The sequence below is a fragment of the Sapajus apella genome, unplaced genomic scaffold (genome assembly GCF_009761245.1).
Source record: "Sapajus apella isolate SASKATOON/1434 unplaced genomic scaffold, GSC_monkey_1.0 scaffold55, whole genome shotgun sequence".
Classification (NCBI taxonomy): domain Eukaryota; kingdom Metazoa; phylum Chordata; class Mammalia; order Primates; family Cebidae; genus Sapajus; species Sapajus apella.
Window position 1 is genome coordinate 11,464,515 of NW_022436995.1, and position 13,655 is coordinate 11,478,169.

The 13,655-nt window shown below is 36.7% G+C and overlaps 1 protein-coding gene across 4 annotated transcripts in view; it reads right to left on the reverse strand.

Annotated features, from left to right (window-relative positions):
- Positions 1–207: 207 nt before the first annotated feature.
- Positions 208–13,655, reverse strand: part of UACA (uveal autoantigen with coiled-coil domains and ankyrin repeats) — a 42,841-nt gene continuing 29,393 nt past the window's right edge. For 3 of the 4 annotated variants that reach the window (XM_032244662.1, XM_032244661.1, XM_032244663.1), the window contains 5 exons: positions 12,895–12,947; positions 8,104–10,842; positions 5,788–5,940; positions 3,535–3,600; positions 208–403 (listed from right to left, as the gene is read on the reverse strand). In XM_032244662.1, the coding sequence (XP_032100553.1) occupies positions 332–403; positions 3,535–3,600; positions 5,788–5,940; positions 8,104–10,842; positions 12,895–12,947 (3,083 nt within the window). In that variant the 3' untranslated portion in view covers positions 208–331. The remainder of the gene's footprint in view (positions 404–3,534; positions 3,601–5,787; positions 5,941–8,103; positions 10,843–12,894; positions 12,948–13,655) is intronic. The other variant, XM_032244664.1, reaches the window with a different exon arrangement.

Genomic DNA, 13,655 nt, shown 5'->3' on the forward strand with positions numbered 1-13,655 from the left:
ATTAGTTCAGCCTAACCTCCCTTCATATGGACTCACTCAGATGGCTCACATTTTATTAGGGACTCAAAGGTTTAAAAACATGCAGTCAATCCAGGGCAAAGTGCTATGTTGTTTGCCTGTTTGTAAAATTAACACACAGAGAAAATAAGATTTGAAATGATACTGAAAAAGACTAACATATTTATCTAATTTTTAAAAAACCTACCGATGGAACAAAATATATTTTATTTTAATTATACCAGCACAGTACGGCCCAGAAAGACCATGGAGTTGTACAAAGAATGTTCAGCACCAGCAAGATAAAACAGATACTGGCAGCAAGTGCTAACTGCTAGCACACAAGCCCCTGCCGCATTTGTATGATCTGGAGCAGAGCCGCCTGAACATCTTCATCCATGTGACCCTTCAGAGAAAGAAGAGAAGCGATATTTTATGACATCTTTGTTTACATAAGAATTCTAAAGACAAAGCTTTTACAGAACATAACTAGTCATTGATTCATCACGTGCTAAATCCTCACCACTGTAGTGATATCTAAAGGAATTACTGGAAAAGGGAGTACAGCTCTATCATGATCAACTAATAAGTAGTGCATGGCCGGGCGTGGTGGCTCATGCCTGCAATCCCAGGACTTTAGGAGGCCGAGGCAGGTGGATCAGTTGAGGTCAGGAATTCAAGACCAGAATGGCCAACATGGCAAAACCCTCATCTCTACTAAAAATAAAAAATTAGCCATGTGTGGAGGCACACGCCTGTAATCCCAGCTACTTGGGAGGCTGAGATGGGAGAATCACTTGAACCTGGGAGGTGGATGTTGCAGTAAGCCGAGATTGTGACACTGCACTCCAGCCTGGGTGACAGGACAAGGCTCTGTCTTTAAAAAAAAAAAAAGTGTAGTGCCCACCAGTTGCTCTAACATCCATTACCAGAAAACAAATGGACAATCCTCCCTCTTTCTCTTTTTAGTAACACCCTTGGATGATAGGGGTAGCATAAGTTATAAATGAGCAAAGTAAACTACAAGGAAATTTGTTGTTATTGCTGCTGAGTTTCTTTTTTTTTTTTTTTTTTTAATTAGAAAACTAATTGATGGCCGAGCACAGTGGCTTACACCTGCAATCCCTGCACTTTGGGAGGCCAAGGCGGGAGGATCACTTGAGGCCAGGAGTTTAAGACCAGCTTAGACAATATACTGAGACTCCATCTCAAAAACTTAAAAAAAAAGAAATTAGCCGGGTGTGGTGGCATATGCCTGTAGTCCCACCTACTTGGTAGGTTGAGGGAGGACAATCACTTGAGCCCAGAAGTTGAGGCTGTGTGAGCTGACCTGTGCCCAGGTGTTGAGACTGTGTGAGCTGATTGTGCCACTGCACTCCAGCCTGGATGACAGAGCAAGACTCTGTCTCTTAAAAAAAAACTTGAAATTAAAGTAATTGATTTAAAAAACCCATATTTGTTTTTACATAAGTAAGATCTTGTTTTCTTACCTAGTGTCACAGAAATCTTTCCTTTGAACTACTCAATTATTTTAAATTATTGCATAATATCCACTGTATGGGTGAATTTCATTTCTTTACCCATTCCCTTAATAATGGACATTTAAGGTATTTCCAGTCTTAATGGACATATTACTAGAGATGAAACTGCTGGATCAAAAAGCCATCTCAATTTTTAATTCTGTTAAGTACTACAAAATTTCCCTCTATGGAGATTATAACTATCTGCACTACCATCAACAGAGTAAAAATGCCCATTTCCCATACACTCTGGCTAACCCAACCGACTATAATCTTGTGTAATACTGCCAGTCCTGCAGGTGAAAAATGGTATGTTCTTATTCATTTGCATCTCCACCATTACTGATGAAACCAAGTATCTTTTTTACATGCATGTTAGCTATTTATATTTTTTAAAAATACTTTAAACTTAAAATGGTGGCACAAGTTGATTAAATGCAAGTCAATGTGGTGGACTTATTATAATATTGCACCCCCTCCCAACACACGCACACACACACACACACACACACACACACGCACACATACATGCACACCTTTTCTTTCCTGGAATACTTGAAGAGGTTTCAGCACAACACTTCCCATTAATATAAAAAGTTTTGCTTCCAAAATCTGTTTCTATAACATCAGGGTGTTTAAATTTCAAACATTAGCCATAGTTGACTAAACTTAATATCTTAGTTAACTTTATGATGCCAGAAGGCAAGACTATTTCTGATGCCAACTGCTTTTGTTATGTTTCATTAGCACGCAGTAGAAAATAATTTCAAATTCCAGAAGTACATAGTATGCAAAGTGGAAAGGCTTGTTAGTTTGCTGTATTTTTTCATTAAGAGCAGGCTCTTCCTCTCATAACCAATACCAGTGAGTTTCTCAGCCTGTCTAATATAGATTTTCTATGACTGTTTCCCCCACTTAAAGTTCCTATTCACTGTCCCTCAATAGTCTTCTCTTAATAATTGCAATCAACTTTAAAATTCTGGTTTATCTTTTATTTATTCAAAAGAGAGTAGCTAAGATACCTTCTTCTATCATATCATTCATTCTTTTTCATTAGTTAAGTTTCCCCTCCATCTCCTATAGAAAAGCCAGGTCTACTGATTTTAAGAATTTGACTCATAAAGTATCTTTCTTTTTATTATTTTATCTAGTTCTCTTTTTAAAATTGATCTTTTTTTGAAGCTTTCTCTCAACATCCATCTTTCCCTTCTTTGGTTTTGTTTTCGGTTGTTATTTTTGTTTTTTCTTTGTTTTTTTTTTGCTTGCTGGTTTTTACAGTTTGGCCTAACACACTTCAAATCCAAATAATTCCCATGCTCTCTCTCCTGTCACTCTAAAATTTGTTTCTTTTAGTACATTTTCTTCCTGAAAAATCTATTCTGAGAATTTTGGAGATGCAGCTCATGGGGTTTCTACAGGAAATTAAGAATAGTATCCTTTCTATGCTAATCACTTCTTAGTATGTTTTTTTAACCATAACTTTCTCAGTACCCCCCTAAAAATGGCAGTTCATAATATTCTTCCTTAATTATTCCTTGGCTTTACCAAGCCAAATTAAGGCTTGGTAAATAACTATTATCAATTCTCTCTTAAGAGATCACTTTTTCTTTGATTATTACAATCCTACACACAACACCCTGATTGTCACTTTTGTGCTTTTCTAGAATTCAAAGTCGTTCCCACTCTCCTTTTAGATGACAGTCACGTGTGGATGTCCAGGCACCGACTCCAGCTAGCAACACCATTAACGTGTGCGGCCAGCACATGTTACCAAACTGTCTATAAACTGAGTGACAAGCAGATGGAGACAGCACTAAATTTAAGATGTTGTGTTGCCATATAGCGTTGTAAATTTTTTCTGGAGATGCACAAACCATGATTAAAAGAAACATAATTAAAGTAAGGATATGGGGTGCAGCTACTTTAAACATCAGTTACTTTCACATAAATTTATTTGAAAATAAAAAATTATTATCTCTAAAGCAATATTCTTTCCAAAGGAGAAGTAGTTCTTTACCTGTGCAGCACTAAGAAGGTGTGTCCGATAAATTGCAATTACTTCTTGGTGCTGTCTGTCAGCATCCTAGAAATGTGAAAAGATGAGCAGATCTGAATGTCGGCGTTCACATTTCTGAAGTCTGGACAATGCTCAGGCCTCATGCTACAAAACTACCATTATTATTAAGGCACTCCTACTGCTTCTAACAACAGACTGCCTCGGACCTACCAGATGCATAATTCCAAAACATAACAATATAAACTCCTCTAATGAATACGTGGGAACATTCATAACGACAGCAATGCTACTTTCCTTAAGTAACATGAAATTATTGCTTTAGTTCACATCTAGTGCCATGAACTTCTGCAGACACTTGCCACACGTTTGGATTATTGCAAACGCTTCCTACCCTGTCTTACTATCTCCACACTGTATTCCTTATCATGCCTCTGAGACTAAGGTAGCTCTTTCCTCACATCACTTTTGGCTCGAAGGCCTTGAGTGATACTCCTTTACATACAAGAGAGAATCCAAATGCATCAGTTTGGTTCTCAATGGCTTCTAGTTTGGCTTCAAACATTCACTCTCAAGTACGGCAATCCCCTCTTATCGGGAGTTTTGCGATCGGTGGTTTCACTTTCTCTATTTCAGTTTGAGATACACAGAGAGGTTGCATTCACATTACTTTTATTATGACATATTGTTATCATTGTTCTATTTTATGATGTTGTTGTTATTAATCTCTTACTGTGCCCAATTTCTAAATTACACTTTATCACAGGTATGTAAAAATGGGGGAAAAACAGCATATATAGGGTTCAGCAGGTCCTATCCATGATTTCAGGCATCCACTGGGGGTCTTGGAACATACCCTCAGTGGATAAGAGGGGGACTACTCTACAGGCAGGCCTTTTACTGCCCTCTGGCCATGCCACTTGTATTCCACCTCCATGTCTTTTTTTACCCTGTTTTCTTTGGAGGAAGAGCCTGTACTTTCCTTTCACCTACCAAAGTAGCATCTACTTTACAAGTTCAAGCCATGTACTCCCTTCTTTAAAACTAGCTTCCACCACACCACTAAGCTTTCCTTCCTGGAAACCCCTATCACTTAGAATCTGCATTCTCAATTCTATATTTGACATCTCTCATCTTGTCATTTCACTTTTTATGGATCTATATTTTGCCTCTCTACCCACAACTCCGTGGGGACAGGAATGGCATGCTTTCTTCATCCCCGCTTAGCACAGCATCATGAACATAAAAAACAATAAACAAATATTTCCAGTTATTAAAGAGACACTATACTCCTCGGATAAGATCCAAATCCACAATTTGCCATCCTTCATCTGTAGGCCTACAGTGTTAAAAAATAAACACTAAAAAAAAAAAAAAAAAAACCTTTCTTGTATTAAAAAAAAACTCATAAACAATTCTATGAAATAGGAAAACACTGGCAACAATTTACATGTGATTGGACCATTTTACTTAGCATTTCAATGTGTATTAGTGCATTCAATTAAAAATATAGTCCCAGATACTCAAGAAGCTGAGGCAATCGGATCACTTGAGCCCAGATCAGCCTACAGTAAGACCCCACGGGAGACCAGCCTAATAAGCAATATAGCAAGAACTCATCTTTAAAACATGCAGACAAGCAAGTAATCAGTTATTATTCTATTTTCTGGATGAGAAAACCAAGGGTTAAAGGGAATGTTCCTTGTCACTTCCTTATAAGTGGCAGGACTTAGACCACAGCTTCCAATTTAAGCTTCTAAATCCAGGCACTTATCCTTCTATGCAAGGTATAAAACCATAGGAATGCCTCTTTATTCACAAAGATAAAAGATTATTTTAAAACCTCCGTTAGTTTAGTGGGACCAATATTTTAGAGGGTACACTGCAGTGAGAAAGATGCTAGATTTGGAGTCAGCCAGTTTCAGATTTATACCCGAGCTGAATGACCCCAGGCATCAAGTGTTGTACTCTTTGTTTCCTTAAGAATCAAATGGAGGAAATAAACCTGTTTTGTGGGATTGTGATGAAGATAAAGTTTACAGATAAGGTATGTAAAATGTTTAATATCATGCCTGCTATACAGTAGTCATCCAATGCGTATTATTACACCACCAGTGTAGGTAACTTTTGGTATATAAAAACAATTACATTCTTGGATCTGAACACAGCTACAGTTAATTTCTAAATTAGCCTTACAAACTAACTACAGGGAAACAGCACATATTCACGCAAAGACCCATGTGTCTGGTTACTCACAGCCAGCTGTTGCTGCAGAGATTTCACTTGGTGTTGCAGAGTGTCAATCAGCTGGCTCTGTCTCTTGGTGGGGTTCCCACTTGTGTAGGTGAGCTGGGAAAGGCCATTGAGTGCCTGTTTTAGTCTTTCCACATCATTAAGCAATTCAGTTATCTTTAAAAAAAAAAGTTGTGGGAGAAACATATTATTCACTTATTCATGTATAATGAACATCTCTGTACAGAAATCATTCCTTTCTGGAGACACAAGCTTTATCTTTATACACCAGAAAACTGAGGTATGAATATTGCCAAGATTGTTATCAATATGTAATTTATAATTAAATTCCTTTCCAGAAATTCTTTACAAAAGCAATACCAAATTAAGAATAAATATTACATATCTCCTAAGATGTGAGTATAGTGTTCTTACTTTTAGATAATATATAAGCATCTATGAAGGCATATGTACTATTTTCCAGGTAACTTCTGGAACACAGGAAGGGAAGGGGGATTCCCTGCAATGAAGTGTAAAAAGTAAAAGGGTGTAGCCCATGTAAGTCTAGAATTAACATGTTTCTTGTACCTTCCAAGAGTTGTATTATTTAAGACCACTTTGCTGTCAAGGGAAAAAAAAAAAAAAAAAAAAAACAAGGTGGCTGTTTATAGGAAGTCCCTAGAAACATAGCTTTTCTCCCCTACTTTAAAGTCAGACAGAGTTGACTTATAAGAATGTGGCTAATTTCCTTCACTTTTCTGAGCCTTAGATTCCACATTGCTGAAAGCTGGATAATCTTTCAGAGTGAAGAAAATCAGGTTGGGCACAGTGGCTCACACCTATGATCCCAACACTTTGGAAAGCCAAGGCAGGAGGATTGTTTAAACTAGATTTGGAGTCAGCCAGTTTCAGATTTATACCCGAGCTGAATGACCCCAGGCATCAAGTGTTGTACTCTTTGTTTCCTTAAGAATCAAATGGAGGAAATAAACCTGTTTTGTGGGATTGTGATGAAGATAAAGTTTACAGATAAGGTATGTAAAATGTTTAATATCATGCCTGCTATACAGTAGTCATCCAATTCAAGGAATTCAAGACCAGCCTGGGCAATATAACTCCATCCCTTCCCCCACAAAATTTTTTATTGAAAAATAATAATAGGACAAAAAAAGGCAATCAAATGCAATTATAAGTAACATGCTCAATAAATGACAAGTAGCTATTAATTAATGCTTATAATTATATATTACTATATATACCGTAACTACCTTCTGAACAAGCTTAGCGCACTTAAATTATCAATCATGGAGGTGGTGTGCCAGAGGATAGTACGTACAAGTACTCTCACTGGGGAGGGCAGTCTGTGTCTGTGTTTACTCAACTGTATCTCCAGCACATGACATGCAGAAGGCAATTAATCATTACATGTTGATTGATAAAACTGCAGTCAATCTTCATATTTCATCTCCATAGTACAAGCTTAATGCAATATCAGTTTCAAAAATATTGTTGAGAATGAAAGATAAGATGGAAAGTTAAGTTATAAACCCTCCTCTTAAAAACTGATTGGGAAGATCAATCACATAATTCTAACAAGGTAATATAAATGTTTTAAATGGATGGCAAAGCCACAACCAAACATGCATCTTGGAGGGCGAACTATTTACTATAGGCTAGATTGGACAGTGAGGGCTTTAGGAAGGAGGATAACATGTTGAAGAATGTATAGGATTCAACTCAGTAAAAGGAGGAAAAGGACATTCTGGGTGAGGAAACTAGTCTGTAGAAAGACATGAGCAACCGAACATAAAATAAATTGGAGGGCTCAGTTTACAACGGTGGGTGAGTGCCAAGATCAACTCTGGATGCTCCCCAGAGTGCTTGGTTTCTTGCAGCCCAGGAAGAGAGCTTCCCCACCATCCCCTTCCCCATCTTTCACATGCCACAAACCCACTGACTTTTGACTCTCCATCTATGAACCTTAAGTCTCCCCGCTGTTCCTCAATTCTTGGCTAGAACAGCTAAAGAAACAGAAGGAAAAATGCTTTTGATTTTTGTTTATGTTACTTCATTTTTTACGATTCAGAATTTTTGCACACAAGTTGCCAGACTGGAAAGGGTGTGTCTAATTTGTTTGTTTGTTTGTTTTTTAACCTTTTCATACATTTATGGGCTTCAGAATTTAACTGGGAAAGTGTAGCACAGCCCGGTCACTTTGTTAATACCTGTGTATAGCTCCCTGTGAGATTCTGTGGTAGAGTCCTATTCTCTTTCGACTCTGCCAGTGCTGCTCTGGGGTTCCAACACATTAGCCGTGCAGACAGGCCACTCTGTACCTACCTTATTATCTTTTGCTTCTATTTGTTTAGCAGACTCTTGTATTCTTCTTTGTAACTCTGTGATTGTTGTTAAGGACTTATCACATCGTTCCTTCTGATCCTTGATTTCTTGTTCAATGCTGAAATGTAGTAATTCCTTCTCATCTTTTGCAGATATTTCCTTCTTTTTGGCATGCAAAACTTCCTCACATACTTCCTCATACTTTCTATTCAGATTGGCCAATTTTTCATTTAAGCTGGAAATCTGTGTCTCCAAATCGCTTTTTGTTGCTTTATATTTAGACAAATCAACTACCTCTCTAGTCTCTAACTTTTTTAATGCTTGTTTAGTATTCTGAACCTCAGACTGAAGTTTGGAGACTTCTTCCATTTTGTTTTGGCTTTCTTCTTCCTTTTCTTTCAAGCTAGCTTTTATGATTCCAACTTCTTTCTCAAATGCTTCTTTAATCTGTAAATGCTCTGCCAGGGGCACAGAAGAGTTCTTTTGATTCTCCAACAACTGATGCAGTTTGGTCACTGTCTGCTGCTCTTTCTCATAACACCTGTGCATGTTCTTCAGTTCTTCCTTTAGATTCTCAATTGTGCCATTAAGAGATTTTTTCAGAGCCTCAACCTGTTCCAATGGAACATGTTGCTTTTGCAAAAGATTTTGCACTGCAAGTATCTCAGAAGCCTGTTTGGCATTTTCTTCTGCTAGCTTCTCTTTCACATTCTTTACTTCTGTGTATTTCTGTGACAAGTCTTTTAACTGTTTGTTTAGCTCTTCTGTTTTTCTGCTTAATGCTCTTTCCATTTCATGAGACTTCTCAATGAGAACCGTCTTATCTCTCAAATCTTTCTGAAGGGTAAAAATCTCCTTCTTTAACTTGTCATTCTCTTGCCTGTTTTTCTTGGCTTCTTCTTCACTGACACTATACTTCTGTGTCTGCTCTGATAACTGATCTTTTAGTTCTTTCTCTGTTGCTTTAAATTTTCTCTCACACTCCTCAAAGCTGACAATTGGTGCATATTTTACTTTAATGCATTCTTGTATTGTGTCGAGCTCCTTCTTCTGGGCTTTAATTTCGGCATGCAGTGTCACAATCTCTTCTTGGCCTTTTCTGTAGTTGGCCAGGATTTCAGCATTACTATCCTGCACCTTTCTCATGCTCTGACTTAGCGAGCTCATCTTTGCCTCGTGCTCTGCCAGGCTGATGTACTCAGCTTTTATTTGGTTCTGAGTGTTTTCCAGGTCTCTTTTTAATATTTCATTCTTATCTTTTAGTTTTATAAATTCCTGATTTATATCTTCATATTTTTTCTTCATATCTAATAATTCTCTGTTAGTTTTATCTAACGTGTTATTCAGTGTTGTTTTAATTTCTTCATGGGTTTTAACTGGCACATACTGATTATTCATCATCTTCTTCAAGTTAGTGTTTTCAGACATGAGAGCATGTATTTTCTCCTGGTCTTCGCCACATTTTTTCTTAAGTTCAGACAGCTGTTTCTTAACTTCAACAATATTGGATTTCAGAGCTGTTACCTCTTTTTCATGTTTCTCAGGAGGTACAAACACAGTTTCTAGGCGACTCACATTCTTGCTTAAGCTGTCATTTTCCAGTAGCAATTTCTCCATTTCCAATTTCTTTTCTGTATATTTTTGTGTTACATCTAAAAGCTTTCTATTAAGATCATCAATAATTGCATTATGTGACTTTTTCATATCTTCATTTAGTTTTAAAGGAACATAATGATTTTTCATTTCAATTGTTAAGTTATGTGCTTGCTCCTTAAGGAGCTTATTATCCAGATAAACTTTTTCAATTTCCTTTTGTAATGTCTGATTTTTCAATGTTAACTCGGTGATCTTCTTCCCAAGTTCTCCTGATTTCTGCTCTAATCTGCTCTTAACCTGTTCATGTTCCTCCAGTTTGACATGCTGAGCAAGCTTAGCCTTACCATTCTCAAGTTCTCTCTTTAACTGTCTAATTTCACTAAGTGATTTTTCATATTCTCTTTCCATGTCTGCTAATTTTTTTGCTTTCTCATTCACTTCATTTGATAATGAGCTCTTCATGTTTTCAAATTTTTCAGCTGGAATGGAAAGGGCCAACTTTGCTAACAATTCTTTTGCCTGGCCTTCCATCTCTGTGACCTTTCTTCCTTTCTTCTCTCGCTCCATTTCACACATACTAAGTTCCTTCTGCAATCGCTTATTTTCTTCTATCAGCTTGCCTTCATCCCTCTTAAACTCTTCTACTATCATCTCATTTTGTTTGATTTGGTTTCTTAATTTCCCCACTTCTGCTGAAGCACCTTCATATTTTGCTTTCATGTCTTTCAACTGATCCTTTAGTTCCTCGGTTAGTCTGTGATTCCCTGTAGCTGCTTCACTTGTTAAGTGTTCTTTAAGGGCAAGAAAGTGGGTCTGCATTTGTTTAACTTTACCTTCTGATTCATACATCCTCTTCTGTACATCTTTTAATGCATCTTCTAATTGCTTTATCTGTTCATCTGAATCCTCCTTGACCCTTTCACATTCTAATGCTAATGCTTTGCATTCTGCCACTTTGTGTGCCAGTTCATTTTGGAGCTTCAGTCGGTCTTGTTTTGCTGACTCACAGAAAGTTCGCATTGTGTCTAACTCTTTCCTTAAAATTTCATTTTCAGAGTATGATGTTGGACTGGATAAAGATAGCTCCAGAGGTCTTAACATAGATCTGCTTTGCACATGGGCTGGTATACCTGGGGAAGTACACTAAAAAGAAAAAAAAAGACATCAATTACAAAAGCCTAAATGAGATATTTACTATACTTTTTCACCAAACTTATGGAAAGTTTGCAGATCATCGGGAGTCAAAGGGTTTTCAGATGAGGTAGTACGACGGAAAAATATCAAATGTTCATTTCTGTGGTAAGAAAAACAGTTCTGGATATGATTTCCCTAAGATAGCCACAACATATTGAGAGTTCTCTTCACTTAAGTCTATTCCAGGAAGAACAAAGGAAAAATGACCATGGTCACTGGGTGCTATTTTGTCTTTCTTTCCCCATTTATAATACCTACCCACATATGAAAACCATCAACTTTATCAAAACATATTTATTATTTCTGTTTTATGTCACATAATGTGCTTAGAACTTCAAATTCTGAAGAAAACCATTGTATCCTTCAATAAAAACAAGTACTGTAATTTTGAATTTGCAGATAATTTCATAGAATTATAGATTAAGTGCTAATAAGATTTTTTACTTCTGCGTACCTTTGCTGTTAATTCCAACAGAATATTCTTTAAATTATAAAAATACCACCAAAATAAACCCAGCTAGTTATTAAAGTTGTCAAGAGAATGACTGGTCACAGCCAGAACCAGAAGAGTCTCCCAATAGATAGAAAACACCTGGAGCTGGTGACTGGCAGCTTTCCGGTAAGATCTCAGGAGCTGGATGAATTGGCTCAAGCATGTGAACTAAGAGGTAAAATGGTGGATGTATGACCTTCTTCTGGGGGCATCTGACTGGTCAAGGAAAATAGTCTCTAGAGAGCATGTGCACAACCTTAGCAAAGGCACTACACATGTGGCCCCTCCTAAGTGCTGACAGGTCACTATGCATGCAGATAGCCTGCCCCAAGAGAAGAATCAAGGGAGGAGAAATGCAAACCCCCAAACCAAGCCACTGTATAAAAATCCCAAGCTAAGGGCTGAACAGGGCACTGGGATCTCTCAAGCCACCCACTTGGTCTTCTTTCAAGTGTACTTTGCTTCTTTTTGTTCCTGCTCTAACACTTTTTAATAAACTCACTCCTGCCCTAAAACTTCCCTTGGTCTCTCCCTCTGCCTTAAGCCTACTTCTGCCCTTCAGCCAAATCCTTGCCTCTTACGAGGCAAGGACAGAGCTTGCTGCAGACCCCTACAGATTTACTGTCAGTTAAATCGGAACTGCCTTTCCCCTGAATCAAGAGGAAAAAAAACTGACAACATGGAATAATTTCCCAGCCTCCGTCTGCTTCTAAATTATCTTTCAACTTATCAATTATCTTTAAACTAAGACTACTATAATTTATGAAGAATTACTTACATAGCTTCACAACTTCCCACTTGTTTCACCATAATCAAATATTTATCTAATCTTTTTAATTACTGGTCAAGCTGATAACCACTCTCCTAATTTAGAATCTTAGATTTTTCCATCTTAAAGAGATCTGAGGCATCTAGCCTAACTCACTCTACCTACAAATGAAGATATGTAAGAAATGTCTTTAAAAGCCCAGATATTTACCAGTTCTGCAGTCCACAGAAAATGCCAGAAAGGCAAACCCTGTATCTAATGAAATGTGAAGCGAGGAGCAGAAAAGCAGGTAAGAAAATCAGACTACACTCTACCTCCTGGAAGTTTTCTGTATTTCGAGGTAAATTTCCAAAATATAATATATTTAGTTGTCAGGGAAAATATATTTCAAATCCAAAACAAATTACTTTTGAATTATTCATATCTATCTTCCCTTTTATATAGGTAAATATGAAGAGGTAACTGATCACTGTTAATGAACAGAAGCTTAGCATCAAATGCAATGAAACTGTAATTCAAATCTCTTACTATAACCACTATCATCAAAAACACTCTAGAGGGCACCAGAAACAGCAATATCTGTTTTTATTAAACCCAAGAAAGCAGAACCAATATTTTTTGATAATGAAAACCTCACTTTATGAATATATGCTTAATATATACAATGTTCCTTTCTCCTCTTTCTATAAAGGCACAGAAATTTTCTTTAAATGATTTTTAAAATAAAGACACTTATTACCTGTGAGTCTGCCATATACATCTGACCCTGTTTAAGAAGCATATCTTCTTTTCCTAAATAAATGCAAATAAATGACATTTTAACTTAAATATCCATACAAAAGTAGGCTAAGCATCAATTTGACGTTACTTCCTTTATTATTCAAATAAAAGAGAAGCAGAAGGTACAACATAAAAGAATCCTCATTCTAAAATACCCATTTTCCCTGTTATTATTTCTATAAACATAAAAGAGAAGTACCTACAGAGTCTACTGCACAATCGATACTAAGGTTTTTTTGCTTACTTTTTTCTATGCTCTGTCTCGGCAGAATCACTAAGTAAGATTTCGGAAACATCTAAGACCATTAAACTAACTAGGCTACACGATAATAAAACATGTATGATAGCATAAATATTACTGTTGTACAAGAGGATAGTTTAATGGTCACTAGGAAATAAACAAAAATAGATTTTCTAGAGAAATTGTTTAACATTGCAGAATAAAGAAGATTGTGTATAGTCTAAAAATAATTCCTAATTGTTTATTGAACATGTAATTTTTAAATGGCTACCTGGATTGAGACTGATTTCTTCAAATTAGAAAACTATGTTTATGTTCTTTCCATAAAAAATGAACCCCAAATATCACAGGACAAATGTCTATGTCTGCTAATCAACAAGGCAAATTTGGTAATTCATACAATATACGATTTTAAAATACAGGTATCTAAGGAGAATCAGAGCTTCAGTAATTATCAGAATATATGTTAGCGGTTACAG